Below are 25,797 nucleotides of genomic sequence, written 5' to 3'. Positions count from 1 at the left end.
CAGAGCCCAGCAAAACAGCTCGTCCTTATGGACATTTGAAATAAAGCCAGTCCTAGCAAAGAGATTGCTTGCAAGAATTGCCAACAAATTAGATGAATTTTTAGAGTGGATATGAAGTCTAGTTAAACAAACATTTCATTTCTTTTAGCAGCTGATTGATTGATTCCAAACAAAAAAGCTGTGCCATCTGGTCCTGAAAAACAAAGCAGCATTACGCATTCATTTTTGAAGAATTGTATAGGAAAATATCGATGTAATTCAACTTTTTATGCATATATACACACACACAACAATTTCTATAAATTATCAGGTTTTTTTAACTTTGCATAATAGTATTTCTTCATATTTAATGCACATAACTTTGTAAAAACTGTACATTTGTAGGAAAATACGGGAATTGCTAGAAAGAAGTTCTATCTACAATGCTTTTTATTATGTCTGAGCTATTCATCATACATTTTGACAAACATTTTATTACTTGAAATAGAAAGCAGTATTCAAGGAAAAACTGAACCAAACCTATCTGCTATATCAATTCAACTTATTCCAGCAAATACTGTGACATTTCAGACCTTGCTGGGCCAGAGAATTAGTTCTGTATGTATGTAATAGAGTAACTGCAGAGCTGTGTAGAGACAGATATTGCAGGTAGGGAGAAATTTCACGATTTTGAAACTCAGTGCTATTCTGAGTTGTAATGAAACATGAGCAATTAAAAAATTTGCAAGGAGAAAACTCATAAGCTCATAAACTCATAAGCTCTTATGAGAAAACTCATAAGCTCATAAACTCATATCTCATATCTCATAAGATACTTCTTCCAAGTATCTCTTGGAAAAAAAACTTAAGGGTAAAAGTATGTTCTATCAATAGAAGTAATAGAATATTAAATAAGAATATAAACAAAGTTATTAACTATATTGTTTAAAATGGTTTAAATATTCTCTTGAACAAGTATTATTTTTCCTCTCTCTCTCTCCAAGTTGTTAGATTTGTCTTCCTATTCTTACTTTTCTTCACATTACAAAAGCAGAAATTATGTCCTGCAAGCTTTTAATCACTTCTATAATTTTGGAACGATGCTTTGTTTTCTGTGAACCTCAATGATATTGCTTTAATGTCAGAGGTACAATTCTTTGTATATAAACAGGATCCATTAATTGTCCTAAGATTTTTTTTTTCGCCTAAGTTAAAACTATTCCTATTGCTCTGTTTTCTTTCTTTTCAGCTATTTATGAACTCTCTTGTGAAGCATACAAACACTTGGGCAAAACTTCAAATTACTACTGGATAGATCCAGATGGCAGTGGGGCACTGGGACCTTTGAAAGTTTACTGCAACATGACAGGTAACTGAATTGTATTTACTAATTAAGCTGGTTGAAGGGGGGATTTGGTTTTTTGGGTCTTTTTAAATGTAGTTAGCAGAAAGAGGCTGTTCATATTTCATATTTCTTGTTTAAAGAAAAATAATAAGAGCTTTTCATCAGGGATCATCAAATCTGCTGTCACTAGTCAGGATAGACTGAGCAAGGCAGTAGTTACTCCATTTATTAAGGTTTTTGAATTGCACCTATTAGTCTTAATAGGTCTTTGTATCCTCAGTGTTGCATCATTAAAAAAAATTAAGATATATACAGAAAAAATTGATAGATATGGCCACTTACCAAACCTGTTGTATATCAGCCTAGTGGAGTTCAGTTTTATCTGTTGTTCATGGGATGTTGCAGAAGGCAGCTTACCACCACAGGCAGGGAATACAAATTAATTACTGAAGAAGCAAAATGTTTAAGTTTTCTTAATTTTCTGTTTTGACTTTTAAACTGTTTTTCTAATGCCAGTTAAACTCTGAAGATAATATTTATATAACTGCATTAATTTATTTTGATTTTGTTGTGTGTATTGTCTTATGCTTTTAAGACTAGTTTTGAATTCTCACCCAAAGTATCTCATCTTAGTCATCTGTGTTGCCATGATGAGGCAGGAAAATATGATCATGAACAACAGGACAATTTTTTGCACTGAGAATATATTATTTCTTTGTTCTGTTAATGCATAGCAGTTGTCTCAGGACTTTTTCTGATATGAAATATTGGATGGCTGATAAAGCAAACATGTGGTCTGACATTCCCCAAATGTCTACCTTAAAAGTTATGTTTGCATTGGAAATCTGGTGTATGCCTGACTCCTCAGACTCCATCATCAGCAACATGAAGGTCAAGGCACTGTCATAGATTGAAACACTGTCTCTATGACTTTTTAGAGATCACAGGTGCTAAAGCTCCCACAGCTCTTCTGGAGAAAGAAACCTGGAAATATCTGGGGCTGTGGGATGGGGTGTCTCCAACTGGAATGGGAGAGATGGGGAGGGATGCGTGGCACAGGCAGCAAACTCCAAATTATGGGTAGACAACCTGTTGGAGAACAGAAACCACTGTTCCACATTGCTATTAACGTCTGCTTTTGTATAATAAATACATGCCTAGAAAGGAGCCTGATCTAAGATCTGGAAGTGCTGTCAATCCCATTTGGACTGGAGAGACAGGCCAACCCATCTGTCCTGAGACACAGGTGTAAAGGCACTCCTTCAGATCCTCAGCCATGTAGAGCTTTTTAAATCATAAGCACCTTGAACAGCGTTAGTAACTAATCAGGCAGGGCACTGCAGGAAACAAGGCCAAGAATGCTCTCATTTAAGTGATTTCTGCTATTCAGAACTGCTGTGTTCAGAGTGTTAGCTATAGCTTTTGGTTACTCTTCAAGGGTAAATTTGTAAATTAAAAATATCCTGCCCTAGTGGGGTTAGGCACAGAAAAGTGCACTCATCCAGTACTGCAGCATTGCTCAGTCATGTTAAATATAAAAATAGAACGAAAGGTCCTAATAGCTTCTTCAACACTGGAGGGAAAAAAACAGGAGGAGTAAAATTAATAATTTCATTTTATGAACATTTCTCATCTACAAAACAATTTCAGAGTATATAAATGTGACCTTTTCCTAACCGGTGCAAAGAGATCATGAACATTAGGATACATGGTTTAATTCACTTGGCTCTGAAGAATGCTGTGGAAAAATGCAGTTTTCTGTTTAACTGGATCGCTCTCATCAGCAGCTCTTAGCTACAAGAAAAAGGCAATTTGCACTAATATCCATATAAACATTGCAGTTTTGAAAAAAAAAACCCTAAACCAACCATTTCTTCATTACAATGCAAATGACTGCAAGAGATATGTGAAAGTTGATGGGAAGTAATTTTAATCTGTGCTTCTAAAACTGGCAGTTGTTGCCAGCAGAGTAAAGCTCATCACCTCTGTACATACTGTGTAGTGCCTACATGTTGCAGGTGCCACAGTTTTAGTTTTCTTTTGATTAGTGGTCATCTGAGGCACTGATGCTGGAGAGCCAAGAGCTACAATTTTAGCGCAACACCCTAAATCTTTTTCTGAATCTATATAGGTTATTATCAGGAGCACACACACTCAGTGTAGGGAAGGAGATTGAGTACTTTGCTTCATCAGTAACGCAGTTCTGTAGAACTCTGTAGCAATGATACATACCTTGTCATATAACAGAAAGCACTAAAGCATGCAACAATCAGCAGAACTCTCAAAAAATTTTAGTATCCAGCTTGTGCAGGTCTATGGTATTACTATAGCTATATTTGAAAAAAATTAAATTAGCTGAATAACAATTAAATTTTTTTTTGTGAACATAAAGCTAAGTAACCTACAAATTTAGCTAAACTGATTGGTATGTGGAGTATACTAAATGAATAAAATAATATGGCAAGGTAATGATATTTTATCGTGATGGAGATTCTTAACTATATTTTCCTCTCTAGTCTCAGAGTCAAATCTAAATGTTCCTATTCTTCCACTATGTAAAATAAACATCTCTATATTAACTTACTACACAAGATACTAATGCACGTTTTAAATCTGCCTTCTTTGATTCAGATGAAACTAGAAAGTACAGAACATCTTAATGACTAAAAATGTGAAGAGCAGCTTTCTTGTTCCATTCCTTGACAAAGCAAGTCCACAAAGTTGGCAAAGTGAATATCAATCTTTGCAAAGCAAGGTGGTTTAACAGCTATGCACTACTTTCACAATTACTCTATTCATATAATTCTATACTATATTCTGGAGTATAGTTTTACTAGAGCAAAATGTTGGATAATAAATGTCACTGTCACTTGGCTGTAAGCCTTCTAGGGCAAGGACAACATCCTCAAAAGCCACTGAAATTTTGTTGCAAAATTATGTCTTTAGCCCTTTAATATACCGTATCACAAATATGGGGCCACAAAATTCATAATTTCATCATTATATCAGCATTTCACCTACAGAGTCTATAGTCAGAAAGCAGTAGCATACCCAAATGTGACAAACAATATTAAAAAGAAAAAAGAGAGAGAAAACTGTGGTGCAGAAGACAGCTGTCTGGGCATATTTCTGGGCATAGTCCATATCCAAATTTAGTGTATCTTAATTTAGTAAACTGGTGAGTGTCATGACAAGGCCCCCCCCTCCCCTTCACAGACGTTGCTGTGGTAACTAAAAATTGTTCTGGTTTCTAAGATGTGCTGGTGATTCAATAGTACAAAGTCAGAAATATGTAATTGCATGTGCTCCCAACAGCAGTTCATGGTCTCTGTAAATAACTATTTTCAAAGAAATCCCCAAGCTTCTCCTTCCAAGTCTCTTGTCCTTGTCTTCTCCAAACAAAAGTTGTACTCAGAGCTGTGTTCTGATAGTGAAGAGGAACCAAGCACTTATATTTATGTCCTCATAGTGGAATGAAGATGTCTGAGATATTACATTCCAACTATTTCTGATGTAATAAAACAACTTTTCAAAATCTAGGGCATTGCTGTTCATGTTATGCAGTTTTCCAAATAGTTGTCTGTAGTAACTTAGGAAGCTTTTTTCCTTGTCATTTCTTTTTTCTTTTTTTTTTTTTTTGAAAAACAGTGTTGGAAGCGTTTAGAGGTAGAAAGTTGGAATTGTTCAAATTAAGTCACTTATGGAAAAAGTATTCCTTGATGCTGTGTTGTGGCGCAATGTTTAACCATTAGGCTGCTTTTCAGTTTAGCCTCTTTTGTGGCTAAGGTCAACAGGGAACTCTTTGAAAACTGTCATCTTACCCTCTTGTAGAGGCAGGTCCACAAGGCAAAGTTAGACGCTGCATTCAAACTGGGTTTTTCCAAAACTGGAGGGTTGCTCTCTCAGTATCCAGTTTGACCTTTTCTGTTTTCTCGTTGGCTGTTATTAGAGCAGCAGCTGTAGTGGAAAGAATTGCTCTTTTAAGATGTTTGTTAGAATATTTTAATATCCTAATTATTTTTGTGCAAAGTTTGAGTATATTGCAGCTTCATTCCATGCTCTGTATAATATTGCTGAATCTCTAGGCCTGTCTCTTTTTCCTCTGACAGCTTAGTTTTAGTCCCATTGAAAAAGACACAAGAAAGAAATTGGTTACTTCCCATTTTTCATGTTTCTCTTTTTATCTGTTTGTTATGAGCAGGATGGGGAAAAAGTGTCAGTTGAGTAAGATTATTAAGACCTTACTCTGTGTATTTGTCCTGCAAGAATTTTTAGAGTGAGGAATAAGTAGAGGAACAATGCAGAGGGACCGTAAGGCCAGAGTTATTTATCCTAATGGCTGTAAGGGATGTCAGCAAGAGAGGGGGATCAGCACTCCTGTAGTTGCTTGAGGCTTTAAGCTGAGGAGAGGAAAATCATAGCCTGCTGTTTCTACTGGTTCATCACTTAGACTACTGATGCAAAGTAGAACAGAAAGGTTTCATAATGTATTTTACCAGAAGATATGTCAGTTAATTCTTTCTATTGGTCCTGAAGTCTTTATGCCTCCATGGTGCAGCTTTTATCTCATTTCAGGATCCAAATAGCTGCAAGCATAATGGCTCCATTTGAGTGGTACTTAGCCTATCTCCTTTCGAGTACAATTCATTTGCCTCAAGCTGCTCATCTTCAAATAGTTTGAGAAATCATTATGAGTATTCATAGCCTGCCTCATTAAGGTCAAATGTATGAGGTGACTCTCTACTACCCACTCTCCTCCTTCCCCTTTCTCTTCATTTTTTTTAACGGAAATGGCACATGTGATAATTACGAGAATGACTTTGTGAGCAGACATTAAACAACCACAACTGTTGTATCCTGTGACTTTTCTCTCTGTGCATAGTGGGTCAGTGGAGTGTTTTATACTATGAAATATATAGAAACATATGGCATGAATATAAATGTGCCATCACTATATCCTAAATAAAAGTGCCCTGGAAGCAGTAAAGGTTTGATTCTATTGCTCATATCTATATAATCAGTTCTCTCATATGAGAATTCTTACCTGAGAACTGCATTACTGAACTTCCAAGGTACCAGAAATTTTATTCACGTGTGTGTATATCTATATACATAAATAGCAAAATTTTGTGCAATTTAATTCAATAAAGTAAAGATTTAGGGAAGAAGTTAATATTTTTAGTAGTTAACTAGAATAGAATTAATTGATACATATTTAAAATTAATAAACAAAATTTTGTCATTGGGCAATGCTAAATTGTTTAGGGGCGATTATAAAGACCTTACCTAGTGTGATCTCATTGCAGAAAGCTTTCTATAATAATATTTCAGTCCCTTGCCTAAAATAGAGGAAGAAAAATATCTTCATTGTCTCAATTCTTACATATGAAATGAATATTTTATTTCTAACAGCATCTCATACACTTTTCTTTGCATTGTAGAGGGGTTTTGGGAGGCTTTTTTAATAGTCTGTCAGTCATTTTTCAAGTTAAAATTACATTTGAGAGGTAAAAAGAGGAACAAATATTTGAAATGAATTGGGGCTGTTGTTGCTGAGTGTCCAAGCTTGTTTCCTTGCAGATGAAACAAGAGCAGAAACAAACATAGCAAAAACAAAAAAAAAAGGGAAAAGCATCAACACATTTAGGAATTTAGGACACTGTTTTTCATCGTTTTGACTTTTCAAGCTAGACTGTAAAAAAAGAAAAGAGAACAAGTACTGAGGAAGAAGAAAATAATCATTGAAGCATCAGGGCATCTTATTTACAAGGCATGTCCTTTTTATTCTAGGTTTCATGGGTACATATTTTCATTTTTAATCAGCTTTTCTTGTTGTTGTTATTTTTAATTTATGTCAAGTTTGGCTTTCTTGCTCGTTGTAGTACTTTAATGTATCTCAACAAATTTGGCTAGTGTATTTTTCCCCCTTGCTGTGGAACACAGTACTGACTTGCTACAAAAGTGACCATGATTGTTTTTCCATCTGGACACAACTTTTTCACCCAGCCTCAATCAGCTGACAGACTGTAATTATTAGCTTTACCTGGACTCATCTTGATCAGATGCAGCTTGCTGTCTGGGGTCCTTGTGAAATAAATCAGGATGTTTTTCTGTTTGGTTTGTTGGGCCTGCCTCAGGTTATCACTAAAAAGTGATTTTGTTGGGCACCCTTGTGCCGGGCAGTTATTTGAGTCTGACTGGTTAAAGCCACTATCTAGATGTCAAGGAATGAGTGAGAGCAGTCTGTTGCTGTGTTCTGTGACAGCATGTCAAGTTTGTCATATGGTCAGGCTTTTAAGGATGGAAGAGTAAAGGACTGCAGCCTGGCATTAAGGGCCAAGGGATTGTGAGGGCTGTTTTTACTTTTATAACATTCACATCTTAAACATACACTGCCATAGAAACAGCCTCCACACAGACCTGAAGGTTCTAATAATTTCAGGGATCTTCATAATATAAAATCATAAAATTTAGTAGGGGGGAGGAAAGGTTGTGAATCAATACCTGGTGACTTCATTAAGCAAAAATGGCTAATAACAAAAATGGGATGTCATGACTTTAGGGCTTGAGTAAAGCACGTTAAATTCACATGACCCTAAATAATGTTGGAATATCTCTAGATATTTTCTGCAGTCACCCTTGCATGTGTAGAAAGTGAAAAGCTGCCCCAGTTTGCAACTGCAGAGAAAATATCTAAACCATATAGCAAAAAAATGTCATGTGAAGTCTGTCTTCAGGACAAAGTTCTTGATTTGCTCTGTTTCAGAAGAGAACAAACTTTATCATTGACACTCCAGGTGGCTTCTTAAGTCACCAAGTGATAGAAACATTTCTGGCTGTCTGACTACATTCCTGTAATTCTTCCTCGTTTTTTCCTGCCCCACTTCAAACTCTGAGGCATCATATAAGAATATACATTAATAAATGTATGTCATGTCATCATCTTAATGCATTTCAGATGTTCATAGTTGGAGCAAACATTCATTTATCAGGCATAAGATGACTAAATCTGTAATTATCTCAAAGCATGAGCACAAATTGGCTTTTGAGAGTGACAAAAAAGACTTAGATGAAAATAAAGCAGAGTCTTTGTTTTGCTGAATTATTTGGTCTAGGAAAAGCAAAATATCATCCTATCACCTGCAATCAGAAAATATTCCTCATTTGTTGGAAACCAAGCTCTCAGAAATTAGAATACAACAATCTTTTTTTAGAATTCTGTGCATTTCAGGACCCCACAAGCCTGTATTTCAAGAATTACATCCATAACTGGGGTGCAGAAAAAAGGGATGGCTGGAAATAAAATGACGAGCAGTACCATCTACCTCAAACTGTTACTGTGAATGTTACAAGCAAATATTTAGCTCTGGATTCACTCCCACACACTTGTTCCCTACTGGGGATGTAAGAAACTTGGAACAAGCTGCTTCAGGCCAGTGATATGCTTCAGTTATCCCTAGAAAATTGCTCCTGTAGAGAATATTATTGAAAGACCAAACAAAACTTGTGTTTTCTGTAGAACTTTTATTATTGCTTTTGGTCAGAAAATTAAGGTCAAGTTAAGGCTAGACAGTTAAATTACCCCTGAAATAGTGGGAGTTTGCGGTGGTGTTTTGCAAACTTTGATGATAAAAATTTCTCAGAGTTTTTCTGTTGTTTTGAGGGAGGGATACAGGTGATGTGAGGTGTGTGTTCTTTACGTACTCCTTGTATTTCTGGGAAAACTGCTCTGTGCTTCTATGGGCTTTTAGCTGTACTGCCTCAAAGCCTGGAAGGTGTGAGTCACCAAGTTCTTGTGGGACTTGTGGTATACAGAAATGCTTTCCCATATGCATTTCTCCCTTACTGCTTCCTTGTCCTTGATCAACAGTGCAAAGAACATCATCTCATCAAATCCTATCCAGGGCTGCTTTTTATTGACTGCTACTGATGCCTCAGGTTTTAGCTTTTATATTTTTTGGATTCTCTACTGCTTTAGTGTGTAGTTCTGAGCTTCATATAAGGGGAGAGGAAGCTCTCTTCACAGAGTAGGTAAACAAAACCATTCCTTCTCTAGCTGAGGACCAAGGACAAATGATCCTAATCTCAGACCTGAGAGCATAAACAACAGTGGACTGAAGAGAGAAAAACAAGAAGGATGGGAATTCATAAGTTAAAGCTATAATTGGACAATTAACTCCAATATGCTAATGGACCGAAACTTATAAAAGTGAGAGACCCCATGACTGGCCATCCGTTTTTGTGACCATGTTGGGTTCATCTTGGGTGTAGCCCCGGCTGGGCTCTTGTGGTGCCCAAGGTGTATCCATTGAGATCTTTTAATAAATATCTACTTTATTTTTAACTCCCTCTAGCCTGTGTTCTAGGTCAGCCTTCACAGGGTATCACTACTACTGTCTTGTCTAGCTGACTGTGGGACTAGGAAGAACACAATTTTATCTGTTCAGAATGTTGTTCCTATTGATAATTTCTCTGAAACTGGAAAAACGTAGCTAAATGTTCAAAGAGCAGATTAGTTAAAAGGAAATATCTAAAGTCCCATTCAGACTACAAATGATATATTAAGTTCACTTATTTCTGAAACAGATAGGCAAGTGATGAAAAAATTACAGGCAATTTCTAGGAGTGGAAAGAGATTCATTCTACTCTAGAATTTCCAACCAGCATTCAGGGTGCAGTGCTGCCACCCTGATATGTAATTTTCTGAATAAATTTGCCTAAAAGGGCAGGTAAACTGTCTTGTCATCATTGTTGCTAAAAATTCTCAGGCTTTCTTTTATGCTCTGAAAAACAAGTTATAAAAAGAAATTACTTGGGCAATGAATAAGCTGCAGAAGATATCCATTTTGATCTGTACTTACACATCTAGGGAATGTACTGCTGATGCATTTTCCCCAGGCAGGCAGGAGACTACAGAATGATTCTCCCATGTCTCCCTCCCAGGACTTATTAATAAGTGAATTAACATAGATATGTAAGAATGTGAGTGTACACTGTTATGAAGTTTTTGTATGAAGGCTGTCTTTGAATGCTGCAAGAAGAACCCAAGATTATTCTCATGTTTGCATTTTATCACTTAGAATTAGTCTTACTGCTTTTCTACAGAAGTGAACAAATGCACAGTGACTATAATGTGAACCTAGAGACAACATTTTTTATCAATTTCGAATATGGGCACTCAGTACATTTTTTAGGGCACCACCTATGCTGTAAACTCACCTCCACCACTTCCATGTGGTGGGAAAATGACTGAAAGGGAATAGCAATGAGGGCAAAAATTACTTAAATCTGATATCATCTGGAACAGGCCTTTTTCTTTTATTTTTTTATCTTCAAGGTCACAGAAAGTAGCACTTCCTCTGAAAATATGGTAGTCAATCAGAAAATGTTATGAAGAGACCACTTAGATCCATTAAAACAAATGAGGAATTTTCCTGGAAGAGCCAGACTTGTTTGCAACCTACTGAGATTATCCCTTGCTCCACAGCATCAGAAAGTGAAGAATGGTTGAAATAAACAGGATACAACTCAAGAACTGATGCTAGAATTCCATATGGTTTAGTGAGAAGAGTCCAACCAACACAACCATAAGATGAGCTCTGAAACTTTGTACGCTGAGTAGGGAATGTCTACAGCCGGAGAACTTGCAGAGAAAATTTTTAGATTTGGAATGGAAAGATGCAGTTGCAAACCAGGTCTCTTGTTCAGAAAGTCTTAACTGATAGGTGTAAGGATCTCCTTCCACTTGTGTACTGGAAACCAAGTGTTTCAATGTTAAGGGTCTGGGTACATTTTTATTATGTTCAGTGTTCACATTATTAAGAGAATTAACATGTTTTTTATGCTTCCTGCTTTAGAGTTTTTTTCCATTTGCTAAGACCAAGTTTGCTTTTCTTCAGGAGGCCTGGAAATATTGGTTTTATCTAGTATGACTCAGGATATGCTTCCCTGAGTGAGAGCTATTGAGATAATAATCTTCAATTATCCTAGATGAGATTTATTAGACTAACTGCACACACTGAAACACTCAATAGTAAGCAAGTTAAGAAAACTGATGAGAAGAAATTATTATCTTCCTAATATTATTTTTGTGGGTTTTGCCAAAGCAGCACCCTAAGCCTTGAGATGATAGTTCTCCATAGAAAATAGCTTTTCATCTTTATCTTGGGATCCACTTGTGCATCACAAATGGAAATCACAGTAGATTTTCTTTCTGAACAGCATTTGCTGACTACAGTGGAATTAAGCTTGTCAGTAATGATAAAAAAATTAAGTATGTTTAATATCATGCCAGTAGGAGTAGGAAAAAATACTGTCACAAAATCATTTGAAATGACAATGTTGTAAATAATTGTATTGGATACCTAGGACCATCACTAGTCGATTGGATTCCCTTTTTCTTAGCAATAGCTTGGTGGACAGGAATTGGTGTCTCACAGAGACATGGATATCCTATAGAAGCTGACTTAGCTCTCCAAAGCCTGAGTGTGTATTATTTCAGGGTGTAGATCATAAGTATGTTTCTGTCAGAAGCATTTTTCTGCTTGAAGATATATTATTGCTAATTTTGTTCAGGTAACTACCATAGAACTAAGCTGAAATGGTCAATCTTACTCGTGTTGTATGGTGAGCATCTGATGAACAAGCAGCTGTGCAAATTGGATGCTCACCAAAAAGTGTACTGAGGCTGTTCAGGTGACTGACATCTCTGCTAGGCAGAGTAGAAACAACTGGGGCAGACTCATAAGTATTTCTGGTCAAGGGTCATTAGCAAAAGGACTTACTTATGATCTTGCTTTGTGCACTGGCATGAATATTCATGGCTTGTCTGTCTCACTGCATAAACCAGATTACTTAGAAATTAAAGATATATAGGAAATGAAAACTACAAAAAAAAAAGGCACTAACTCAATTAATGTTAATATTCAGAGGGGCTATCTGACATTTCTGCAGCCTTTACCACTATGTCCTGGAGTGCTGAGTGGTTGCTTCATTTATGCCCGACACTGTTGCAGATTTTTGCTACAACTGTCAGATTAATGTAAAAACCGTGTTACTTAACACCCTGCTGTATTGCAAACCTATAATTCCAAATGCTTTGCAGGGCTTTGTGGCATCTGCAGTGGAAAAGAAGCACTGCAGATGGCAGAGACCAGCAAATCACATTTTTCGTTGCATCAGAGACAGAACAATGAAATTAGAAGAGCTGCTGTTTCAGTCCTCTTTCTAGGTAGAAGTCACTAATCAATCTTATGGGTTTCAGTATTAAGTGAAGTGCCAAACCTAGACAATTCATCAAGATTAAATTTTAATATTTCCAAATCACATAATGTTTTTTGAAAGTGTAACTGGAACAAAGATAATTTCTCTTGAAATTACTTATGTTCCTCCCCATCCTTTTGTTTCCAGGTCTGGGAGATGTCTTCTATTAACTCAGTTGCTAACATTTGGTTGAAATGTATTTTAAACTAATATTTTAATACCAACATCAATATTGTTTCTCTCCCTATTCCCTTTTCAATAATGTTTTTTACATTATATGGTCTCTTAGCTATTACTTCAGATTCATGAATGACACTGCATGTGGAGCAATCGTCAGTATTATCTGTGTGCTTTTGAGCAAATAATAAAGGTAAACCTAAATCCTGGCCCAGACCTGTGGATGTCTTGGGGTAGTCAGTTCCATCAAATTGTCTGGTTTTTTGTCTCTGTAAAAAAATCCAGGGTTTATTTAATGTTTTATTTCTTTTAGGTATGCTTATTTCTTTTTGGTAGGTATGTTTTTATGCTTGAGGGTTTTTGTTTCTTGATAATTTTTTTAAAAGGTAATAGAAGGATTTTTATATTTCATTTATTTGCAACATATTCTTATGCCAGAGTATCTGCCAAGTAACTGCAATAAAATAGATTTTGAAGAAAACAGGACTGTTCACCCCTTTTCTATATAGTGCAAAGATTCTTAAAAGCTTTATTTTGATCTTTTGCTTTTGTTGAATTTAGTGTTGACTGAATTTCAGCATTGACATTTTAATGCCAGATATTTTCATAGATGGCATATCTTTCATATCTTTGCTTTTGGGATACAATCTTTTTTCATGGGCTAAAAAAAATGCTACAAATGAAAGCTGGTTTTATATCTAAAAACTGATATTAGTTTTGGTTCTTGAATTAATGATGGAAGCCTTTTACATTGTGATAAGTTTCCTGAGCTATCCAGTCTGCATATTCAACAAAGTTTTACTCACTAAGTGGATACTCAGTAGATTACATTATAGTGAAATTTCAGCTCTACTGAAATTGAGTTTCATCAGCTGCTTTGAAACAGTTTTCTGGGTACTACAAATTAGGAGACCCCACTGTAAGCAAATGTATTAGTGCTGGGTAAGGAGCAGTGTCTGAAACCTGCATGCTCTCCTCTGTGCACAGTTCATGCAGAGGAAACCAAAAGCCTGGCTTTCACCTCTGGCATCCCTGCACCCAAAGCAATGTACATGTACAAATCCCCAGACTCAGTGTCTGAATGCCCAGGTTCCTTTAAAAGGACACCCAGCAGCTATGTGAAGGCCAGCAAGGGATGGACAGGTCCCTGGGCAGAAAGACTTGCACTGCCCATGTGCTCTCCTTTAGACACTGGTGGCTGCCCACTTTGCAGACCACTGTCCCTCCTCAGGAAGCTGTAGGGAGCAGTGAGGGCCCCCCTCAGCCTCCTCCTCTCCCAACTAGACGAGCCCAGTGTCCTCAGTCGCTCCTCAGAGAACATTCCTGCCAGCCCCTTCCCTAGCTTGGGTGTCTCCCTGTGAAAACATTCCAGTATCGTAATTCTCTTTTTAAATTATCGGGCCCATAACCTCACACAGTACTTAGGGAGAGACCACAATGGTGCTAAATACAGCAGGGTAATCACTTGTTTTGACTGGCTGGTGGTACTGTTTGATGCACTCCAGGATGGATTGGGTTTGCCCTCCTGGCTGCCAGAGCACACATTGCTGGCTCCTTTTGAGCCTTCTGCCAACCAGCACTTCCAGACCCTTCTCTGCTGCCACTCCTCTCCCAGCCCAGACTTGCATCTGCTCTTGCTGCATCCCAGGTGGAGAACCCAATATTTGCTCTTGTCTAATGGCATGCCATGGGTGATTTCACAGTACTCCAACTTACCCAGATCCCTGTACAAGGCCTCTTGTCCCTCCTCCTGAAAGAGTCAACAACACCCCCCAGTTTGGAATCCTCCACAGACTTGCTCACCATGCATTCAACTAATGCATCCAGATCACTGATGCAAACACTGAACAGAACTGGCTCTAGAATTGCGCCCCAAGGAACATCACTGGTCACCAGCCAGATCTAGCCCCATTGACCACAACCCTTTGAGCCTCACCTTTGGCCAGTTCTTCACCCAGGAGACCATGAAGCTGGAATTTGAGGGGCTAGGGTATTTTCCTCCTCTTTCTTACTGTTTCCCCTCTCAATCAGTGTAGAAGTTTCTTTTAGAGAAGCAGAATGAAACCTTTGACCTAATGAATTCATTGGGGAAATTTTGTGTCTATTTTTGTTTCCTTATGTATCAAAATTTTGTGTGTATGTGCATTTTGAATTTTTTTAATAATATGGAAGGAAGAAATATGCCTAGTCAGTTATGCAAGTTTTAGACCTGCATTAGCCAAGGAGATTTGATTTCTGCAGCTTCTCGGAGTGTAACAAAGTCAATAGCCTTCATATAATCTCAGAATTTTGTTCAAGTATTTAGTCTTCTGTAGTGGGCAATATTTGGAAGTTAAGCAATGAGCATTATCTGCCATAGTGTATACTTATTATACATATGTACATATTTTTCTCTGATGGGCAAGGGGAACTTCACAGACTTTTTGAATTTCACTATTTTAATTTCATCTATGGATAGTTTAATTGTTCTTGGAGAACCCTATGGAATTCAGTGGGCTGCCTTAATATTCAAGGGGGTATAATTTGTTTGTCTTCTTCAAGAAAATAAACTTCCTATTTGTTGGATGTGGGGAAACTGAATGAAATAAATAGCGAAGTGGTTAATAATTAGAGAAGGTGCTTGAAGACCCCTAAGTAGTTGATTGCTAAATGTTTTCCATCATTGTTGAAAATTTCACTTCAGAAGTACTTATTTTATTCCAGACATCATTTTTTTATACTGTGAGGGAGAAATAATTTAAAATTCTAAATAAAGTGTAGTCAAGCAGCTTAGTTGCCAGGAAAGTAGCATGAAGTGCATGTGTACTTACCAAAAAAAAGATTATATATATGTAAAGAAGAGTAATTGACTGTGGCCAAAAGGTAGGTCCAGGCCAAGCAAGCTGGAGTACATGGATAAGCTGCAGTCAACTTTTGCAGGAATCAGCTTAACCATATGTGGAATTTGTCTGGTGCAGTGTAGTATTCTTCATAACCTCTAAATGTCAGGCTGATGAATGTGAAGAGATGTTTCCTTGCAAATTTCGCATTGCTCTAGAAAATATTTTGCTGTTGTAATGGTTGGTTTCCATATATATTTGGTACCTCAGCAGGAATAGAGAGTTTAATACCTCTTTTTCCAGATAACGATACAACAAAAACACTCAGCTATTCAGTTCTGTTGAACCTGACCTACAAAGTTCAATTATGCACAGTCGTGAATTTTTCAGCATCTCAGAATTATGAATTCAAAATATATAATTTCTGCATAATGAGATGTGTTAAATTTATTCATAGATGGTGTTATATTTCTCAGTGGATTTGGAGTATATGGGATAGTATACGCAATGCTTTGATGACAAAGAAAGTAATATTAGATCTAGTAAAAAAGCAGCTTCATTTTCACATACGCCACCCTCTTCTCCAAATTCTACAGTGTTTCCTGTATGCTGTGATTTCTATATTGAGGCATGACAAGACTATTCAGTAACACTAGGTTTATGGAAATAGACATATCCCTTCATTTCTTTTCCTGTCAGAACTTTCTGAAAGAAAGAATCTGTTGGATATCTGCTAGCAGGAAGCCAGCAAGGCAGTGCTGCAGCATTGGGCTTTCTCAGAGAGTTGTTTTTTGCACAGCTCTGTCTTTGATCTATATGACACTTAGGGTAAAACTTTTACAGATGCATAGAGGATTCTTGGGGTAGGATACTGCAAGGATAGTTGGAGTTTCTGAAAATGCTAATTTTTATTTTCTTTAAAAATACATTTGTATAAAAGCACTCTGTTCCTTCAGGTGCAAATGTCCCCTGCAATAGATTATGGTGTTTTAATGGTAGTCCTGAGACGAGAGGGAAAGAGAAGGCATCCTTTGTCTACAAAGAAATGAAAAACTTAACAGAATTTCCAGAAGTTAAAAGTTTCTTATTGATCTAGCATGATTTTTATTTCTCATTCCAATAGTACTTTTAATTTGTCCATTAGAAGAATTATAATTGCGAACTTTACTACTCATGCGTGGAAATGGGATATTTGTCTTTTCTCAGGACTAAGCTGTGTCTTTTACTGTAAACTAGCATAGAAATTTGTGGGTTTTTCTCTTCTACTGTCAAATTTAGAATAAGACAACATTCAGATTAGGAAAACCTTTTAAGCATACTTTATTAAATTTGCTGACTTTACTACGAAGTCTGATTGACTTTTTCTTCTCCCCTAATGTCACTCTGTGCCACATAGAAAACCACAGGTGTGCTAAAAATTTTCAAAAAATGTCTTAAAATAATGCATGGCATGGTAATTTAGTATAGAATTCAAGTCATGCTTTGTTTGAGAGATTACAAATAAAGGCATTGAAGACATCAAAATTCTTCTGTCAGTCCCAACATAACTAAACTTCATTCTGCTGTCTAGCTTGTCCATCCAATATCTATGCTTTTTGTATTATCTAAAGAAATTTTAGCACAATTGTCAAAAAATACAGCAAACGTGATTTTGCCCTAAAATCTGTATAATAGTAGTATTTGTTATTTAGTTAGGCAATGCTTAGATTTATGCAGTAATTAAAATGGGATTCCTAAATTTAAATGTGGCCAATATGATTCAGAATAATGATGAAATAATTGCAAACTACCAAGTACATGCACTAAAACTTAGAAGTGTAAGTTCTCCAGTCTGGAGGTGCCTTTTGAAAGAAAAATAAAAAGTTTTTTCAGGAGGTTGCCTAACATTCAGTTTATTGATGGAATAATTAGAAAGGGTACTTCAGCACACTATATTCCTTTTCCTGTCTACAGAGTGGGGTTAGGAGGATGTAGAGAGGAGAGTGGAGTATGTTCTTCTTGAGAGAACTAAGTTGCATCAGTGTAGAATATGGTGAGGATCCAAGCACTTAGCTGATGGTGGAATGAAAGGTAATGGGAGTTTTTAGTGGTAGCACTTGAGACCTGCATTAGTGTCTTTCTGTCTCTCCAAGAAAATAAAGTCAGTCAGAACAGCTCAAGAAAGGTTTTCTTATGGTCCTAGCTAACATAGTGAAAGCTTGGACAAACCCTTTTCTTCAGGATATCCTTGAAATCCTTTCAAATATGTTTTTTAAAACTGTGTTACTTTTTTTCAGTGATTCTAGGAAGGCTTGTTTGGGATCATAGCTAAAGGATTGTGCTATGTTGCTCTATAAAAGAAAACATCATGCAGTAGTTCATTTTTTTATGTGCATATGCTCCTATGATATGCTAGAATGAACTGAAAGATGCTTTAAAGGAGACATATTCGATCTTTCTGTTTGTGTAGTACTTGTTTATATGTGAGGCTGCTCCTCAGAAAGTAGAATCAGTTCTTGATTCTTCAGTTATTGAACTGTTAAAAAAAGTTTTCAGCCTTTGCCCATATTCTGCTCACTGTGCTGAAAACAACCACACTGTTAATTCTTTTATGTCCTTTGTTCTTGACTTTAATGTTCCTTAATCTAAACTGAACTGCAATTGCCATCTGTTAGACCAGGCACTTAAATGATCCGAGTCCTCCTTCATATGGCTACACTGTATCTCATTATTTATTGTTCCTTTCAACAGAGGATTTTTTTAAACTCATGCCTCTAATAACACCCATAGGAGGTAATTTTTGACATTAGGGCACGGATCAGATTTAAGCTATTTTCCTCAGGCACTGTTTTTCAGCATAACAATATCTATTGTTGCAGTCTTTTTTCTTTGAAGGCACGAGTGATCTCTATTCTGTTTCTCAAGGTAGTCTTGTCATTAGCTTTTCACATACAACTGTGTTGAATAGTCCAAAATCATCTCTGGTAATCCAGAGAACTCATCCTCTACTTACTACTTTGCTAGTGCTAGTGTCCCTTGAGATTTCTAACAAGTTTAATTGGAACAGCCATTTCATTATCACTTCTCTGGAAACTTTTGGTTCTCACAAAACTGTATTTTGGTCACTTCCTTCCACTCTATTTTGTAAAGTCTATGAAGTTATATGTTGTATATAAATTGGTAGAAAATTATATCCCTCAATATCACTTTAAGTTCACAAAATAAATAAAATTTTTTTATTCCTCAACTGTTATGAAAGAGACTATGTAAATACAAGGGAAGTGTATTGCTTCACCGGACACTGTTGACAGTAAAAACGAACTTAAGAGTCACAGTTAACTTTGAAGATTCATTATTATCTTGATCAAGAAGCAATGGAAGGAATGAATGAAAGGAGCAGACATAGAAAATGAGCACAGGAATGGCTCAATTACGTTTTCAGATTGCTTCTGTTCCCCACCTAAATAGATTAAGAAACTGACTGGCTTTGCTTTCTATAGAATTCAGTTAATAAAAACACTCTTCAATTACTATTTTTTTTTTCATAATATTGGATTTCTCTGTCTAAACCCCATTTTCTACATTAGTAAGATGATAGCAGTTCGTATCACCAGAGTAACTGTACTGCAAAATTGACATTTCCAAATCTCAGACAAGATTGTCAAAGCACTCATTAACTTCAAACGAATGTATATTTTTCATTTTTATAAACTCAACTGTAGCTCCTTTGAAGTCCACAGCAGAATTCATTTTAAATTGCTATATATAGGTTTGAGCTTTTATATATAAACACACACCAAGAGAAACATAAAAGTATGGAGAAGAGGATATGGTCTGCTGTAGTTTTTTCCACATCAGTTGAGTACATCAGGTCTTGTGTCTACAAAACTGTTGCAAAAAAAGTAGCAATGTGAATAAACTAAGCAATGACTGTTGTGTTACCATCCCACACAATTTAACAATACCAAGAAGGCTCTTATCAGAAAATAAAATTGCAGACCTTAGAATATGAGATGATTACAATTCTAATTTTTGTCCTCCCTGGAAAGCAGTCCACTTTTAAATGGGTTATCCTGTCTAGTTTCTTCAGTGATTTCTAGTGTAGCATATTGTAGAACATACTGCAGTAATCTAATTTGAAGTGACAAAAGGACTGATGATGGCAAAATCAGGATGCCTAGTAAGGAACCACCTCCAGGCTTTTATATGCTCAGGAATTCTCAAAATCGTCTTCTCCAAGGTTTGAACCAGGAACCAAGGTGCTCTCATACATCAGCCAATTTTTAGGTCAGGAAACTGCATCCATCAAAACACCCACCACAGATATATTGAGGGAAATAAAGAGAGCAGATGATCTTTCCTGAGAAATCAAGCTGTTTTCTGATTTCCAGAACATACCTAATAAAATAGTATCTTCAACATATAAGTCCATTAGTTAAAAAAAAAACTCTAGTAGCAATACATATAGCTGTAGATTAAAATAAAAGTGGAAAAATGTATCCATAGCTGTGAAATTGAAGAATTAAGTTTTCTGAATATCTTTTTTCAAACTTATTATCAGTAATTATCATTATAAAAGATGACTTAATTTGTTTGTGAGAAGCAAGTTCTTCTTGCTTAACTGATCACCAAGCAAATGAGTAAAGTTCAGTGATAGCAAAAACTGACTATCTGCAAAATACTCAATAGCATAATGATAAATATCATAATATCATGAAATACACTGAATATTAAGTGGGAAAAATCACTTATGTTAATATTTTATTTCATCACTTGAATAGCTGGTGAACAAGGATTTCTTTTTATTTCATTTTTCTTTTTATTAGTGAACCATTACTAATACCTATTGATTATTTTATTAGCCACCTACTTTACTTTTTATTGGAAAAAGGAGTAGTGAGTGGGTAGAACTGTAGATCAGTCATTGCAACTGAAAAGTAATTTCAGCAAAGTAAATTATGTCACTTTATTGTCATTTTAAGGACATAAATGACAGTGGTCATTTCCTTCTTAGAAAAATTATTCTTAAATTAAGAAACTTAATCTTACTATAATATACATATCTGTTGGAGAAGAACAGTTTCAGTAAAGAGTAATGTACAGACTAAATTAGAGGGAACCTATTTTCTCTATAATTGCATCAAATGTATCAGCAGTTTGGATCTAATTAGATTGTTCTTAGTGAAAACCATTATGAATTCTATTAAGAATCTATGGATACTGGCTTTTGGCATTCTATTCAAATAAAATTATACTTCATCTTCACTGCTAAAAAAAAAAAAAAAAAGGTTCTGCCATTATTTTGTTTTCCTGTGCAACTGCAACATGCTATGCACCATTAAAAAAACCTCTAAGATATGCATTTGAATGAAGTGGTCATCTTGGAGGCACTTATTTTCCTGAAGTGTTAGCAATTAGCTGGTGCTGGTACTCTGTCCTCCAGTGGGAAAACTAGAATCAGCCTAGTAAATCCAGTTAGGACCTCATATACTTCCATGTGTAGGGGAAATGTCTTTTGGTGGTGCCTAAGTCATACACACAGCTGTGGCTGACAAATTGTCTCTAAGCACTTGTGCTTAGCAATAGCCATATGCCAGGTGTTCTTCAAATAACTGCTTGTGTATTAGGGGAATACTCATTCCAGTGTTGTGGTGACAGGAATTTCCAGGAATATGTATCTAATTACTGTTAACTAGGACAGATTTTTCACTTCTGCATACCTTAAATGGAACTTCTGTGTACTACTGACAGAAAATAATGATATATTAACTATGAATACCTATGTTCTCAGCTACACAGGGGCAATGCCATAAATGGCGAAGATACAGATATTTGAGATAGTGTGAACTATCTGCATTAACTTTTCTGTAATGGAAGGTGACTGGAAGCAGGGTACTGATTCCATCTCTCTCAAGAATGGTCTCAAGAAATGAGGAGTTTCCAAGAAACTGAAAACATGAGTGAAGATACTGGCCTCATCTTCAAGTTACAAATGCCTAGCTGATTTCCATGGAAAGTATAAACACACTTAACAAATTTTTAAGACTAAAAGGCAAAAAGCAGTTTATAATCAACACTCAGTAGATAAGGTTGAGATTTCTGCCTAGCATCTATCTCCTTTGAGTCTTTTCAGACACCTTGAAGCCAGCCCCACAGATGTATAACTACATGTGTTCACGAATCTGCATTTGATGTTGAGGGGAGATAGATTTTTGTCTGTTAATGTGCTTTCCCAGCCCAGGAAAGGCCATACCATCCTGTACAAGTTTTGGTCCTTGTGTCATGGCAGTGCATTACACTTAAATCAGGAAAATATGTGAAGAGCATGAATACCCAGGGAAGAAGCTTCCTTCCTATACACCAGCTGCAACTTCTGCCTCACCCTCTCTCTGTGCCTGACCTGCAGGCACAGATGCTTCAGCTTCCAGAGTTTGGACAAGACAGCTTGCTGAATGTGTTCATGGGTCATTTGAGCCAGACTATCAGAAAATTAGTTGCAAGTGAAATAAGACCTAGGTTTATTTTCAGTATCTGACCAGATGTATGCTAATCCATCTCCCATCATCTTTTAGACAGCAGAAAGAGATTAAGTTGCTCTTCTGTAAAAGATTATTGACTTTATGCACGTATATATGTTTATTGATAAAAAGATCAATTACAAGGTGCAACAAGCACTTAACCATTAGTAGTACTTATATTTTGACAGAAGGGTTCTGAAGTTGTTCAGAGGATGCATTTGACTGACTAGGGTGTGTTTATATCATCTTTAGTACAGCGTGCCACAGTAAAGATTAAACTTCCTAACTTGGAGGGGAGGTGACTGTATATTGGCTAAAATCTGCTATCCATAGGAAAATTCCTCCTCAAACACAGTGCCTAACACAATTCGTGCTGCTAGTCACATTCTGTACCTTCTTAGTGGCTAGACAAGGAGTCTTGGCTGGATCAAAAATTCAATATGAGGCTCTAACTGTCCTAACACATTCCTTACTGACACTTTTGTGTTCTTACATGTATAGTGTTTTCTGCCACAAATAAGAGGTTTTTGTCAGTGAATGTATAAACTATCTCAATCCTTTCTTGAAAATGAATCTGCAGGAAATTTCCATATGAGGCTCTTAACAAAACTGGATTATATTCTTTATATAATTTGACAGGTAACAATTAAAAATTTTTTATTGGTACTTGGGAGCAGGATTCCTTTCTCCTGGTTTTTTACTTTCTTTTTCTCAATGCAAGAATATTGCTGTGTTTTACAAGGAGTTTTGGACTAAGGATATGAATACTAAAATAATAACCATCTTGCTTCACATGCTGAATTTCATCTCATTTGGCTAGTCATGTGTACAACCTGTGGAGGATTTGTCTGCTTTGCTTACCTTATCTCTGGACATTTGATTAGAAAGACTTAACAGCATATCAGTTGCAAACACATGGGTCCACATGATTCCAATATAATCCAAAATAGCCTGACACTATGCAGTAAAAATTAAGACTGGAAAATAAGGCAGAGCACAGAATCCTGGCGATAAGGATAATCATAGTGTGGAGAGTTGTCTTTACCCTGGGTCACACCAAATCTCATCAGTGGATGTGAGCACATTCCTGTGAACTTGGTGAAGAATTACTGAAGCACTTTTGAGTGTGTGTCAGTTTGGCAAAGTGTTACCATGTTGTTAAAATATCAAAGTGCTGGCCACAAGTTTTAGAATGACTGAGATTTGCATTAACAGGCAAGAGATTTACATAGGAGAATTGAAAACATACTGCAATGCACTACATTTTATGGGTTTTATCGCTGTACGGCGCATCTGTCAGGTGAATAAGTATACTTAGAAAATGCCAGGTGATCTCCCTGGAGAGTCTGTTTTTGTGATAAATACAGCAAAGTTAGCAGTGTGGATGTGTTTTATTTTTGTATCTCTGAAGGACAACTGTGGTCAATGGTGTTGCTTGACAGAACAGCTGGGGCAAAGGCCTGACTCATTTGGGAATCTGGGCTTTCCTACAAGCCAGTTTAAGGCACCAGAATAGATTCTTAGTGATGTTTTTAAGGTTTACTTTTTATTCCAAGACAGATTTCTTTGACTTTTCCCTCAGGGGTAGAAATATATAAGGCAGAACAATTAAAAGAAAAACTGAAAAACAACTTAAAATGTGAAAAAACCTTACATGACAAATATTACTGACAAAATCTGATTCACTTCTAGGAAGTTTTGTGGTGATGTGTTTCAGGTTAATGTCTAGAGAAAAGAGAATTTTCTGTGGTTTGTTTACAGAGGATAATTGACCTATTTCAGCCCTCGTCTGTGTGAGATGCTCAATATGAGTAGTACATTTCAGCTGAGATAGTGGATTTTTAGAGTGGTATCTAGTCAACCTAAATTTTAAAAATTCTTCACACCTAAGTGATAGAATAGCATTCTTACAGGAAGACAGTATCAATAATATTGACCAAATCTTCATAGTTTTCATTCTGAAGGCCTATATTACTCAGATAATTTTTTTTTTCATTTTGGTTCAGTGGAATGTCCCTCTAAGAAAAATAAATGGTTGGTCTATAACAGCAAAGTTTCTGTGCCTTTTCTTTGTTTCCTTTCTAAACTCCCTTCCAACTTCAACAAATCTTGCTGTAAAAGGAGTGTGGAATGTGCTGTTTCATTATTATAATACTTCATCTTAAATCTTCTCTGGTAACTACTGGCAAATGTTTCACAGTAACATTTCTAGTGACTTGCTGTTCAGTGATTTAGAGAAATAAAATGCATACAGACATTGTTCTGGGCTGGATATAACATACTTTCTGCATGACCCTGCAAAAAAAGTTTGTTGCAGGTGTTGAGATTTGGCCAATACTGCTGTATAGAAATAAAAAAATTTGAAGTTGTCTTTCCTCCTTCTTTGTGCCTTTTCACAACTAAATAGATTTTGTATTTCCATTCTACTTTGATTAGTTCCTGTGGTGCTATCTGCACCATAACCATAATCAGTAAAGTTATATGGTGCTGCTGTTTTAAAATATTTGTCTCAATAAGCAGTAATTTTGTTTTACCCTAGAACACATCCTGGGTGAAAAATGTGGAAAAATTTTTGGTCTTTATTGCTAAATGTGTAACGACATTAGAATTCAGTGCATCCTCATTGTTACTTTACTACTACTTTACTAAAGCAGTGTTTCACTCCAGCCCACATTAAATTTACCATGTGCAGTGAATGTTCTTCACATAAAGGTTTTGAATCTTTAGGGCATCAGCCTTCTGCCTTTCTAACCAAAGTTAATCCTTATTAGTTCCATATGTAACTATAAGCATCGGTTGTTTAAGGAAGACTTCTCACACGGTATCTTTGGTATCTTTTCATAAAGATGATGAGTTTCTTCCCTTCATCAGTTCATAGCTGGAACTATGCTGTCACATGATGAACATTTATGGGCAGTGCCCTCCTTCCCCACTACCGAATATCAACAAATATCTTGTAGAACAGTTTTATCTTTTGACAAAGGCCTAAATTTATTTGAACTCAGTTCCTCTGTCTGACCCTTACCAGTTCTTGTCTTTCTTGCCCTCTCTTTCAGAGGATAAAGTGTGGACAACTGTGTACCATGATCTGCAAATGCAGACTTCTGTGGGAGGCAGCAGCCCGGAGAAGCTATCTGTGCTGCAGCTGAACTACAGTGCATCAATGGACCAGATTTCTGCCATTACCAGTAGTGCTGAATACTGTGAGCAGTTTATCTCCTATTCTTGCAGAATGTCCCGGCTGCTGAATACACCAGGTAGGCTGAGAATGGGGATATCCATTAAATACGGTGTTAAAGAGCTTTAGCTCAACAATTTAACAGGTATTGCTGTCAGGTAAGTCCATTCATTGAACATACTTCTTTGTTCTCCTTTGTTAAAGATGACAAAGAGGGTGAAAATACAGAAGACACTATTTTCTTAAGATAATTTGCCTGATTGCTCACTACTAAAATGATTGGTATTGCACCAAGTGTTTGTGTGTCTCCTCTCAGATCTGTTGCTCCTTAAAGCAGGTGGCATTCGGTAAACACAGTAACTTTTAAAGTTTAATCAATAGAGGCATTGAAAAATTGCTTTGAACTTTATCCTGTTTTTCTGGTTTTCAGCTGTCATATGCTACAGTCGGCAAGGGTTGAATGAAGGTTAGAATTTTTCCACTAACACTTTTGAAACAGTTTCTTAAATGCAGAGCATTTTAAAATAATGAAAGGATAAT

General features: G+C 36.4%; 1 protein-coding gene across 1 annotated transcript in view; it reads left to right on the top strand.

Moving 5' to 3' along the window:
* CNTNAP2 (contactin associated protein 2) overlaps positions 1-25,797 on the top strand; it is a 1,023,368-nt gene that overhangs the window by 686,558 nt on the left and 311,013 nt on the right. The window contains exons 12-13 of the mRNA XM_058800058.1: positions 1,229-1,348; positions 25,136-25,336. Coding sequence (XP_058656041.1) covers positions 1,229-1,348; positions 25,136-25,336 — 321 coding nt within the window. The remainder of the gene's footprint in view (positions 1-1,228; positions 1,349-25,135; positions 25,337-25,797) is intronic.

Source organism: Ammospiza caudacuta, chromosome 1 (assembly GCF_027887145.1).
Source record: "Ammospiza caudacuta isolate bAmmCau1 chromosome 1, bAmmCau1.pri, whole genome shotgun sequence".
NCBI classification, from domain to species: Eukaryota; Metazoa; Chordata; class Aves; order Passeriformes; family Passerellidae; genus Ammospiza; species Ammospiza caudacuta.
The sequence above is the reverse complement of the archived record's forward strand: the minus strand, read 5'-3'. Positions and strand labels throughout refer to the sequence as shown.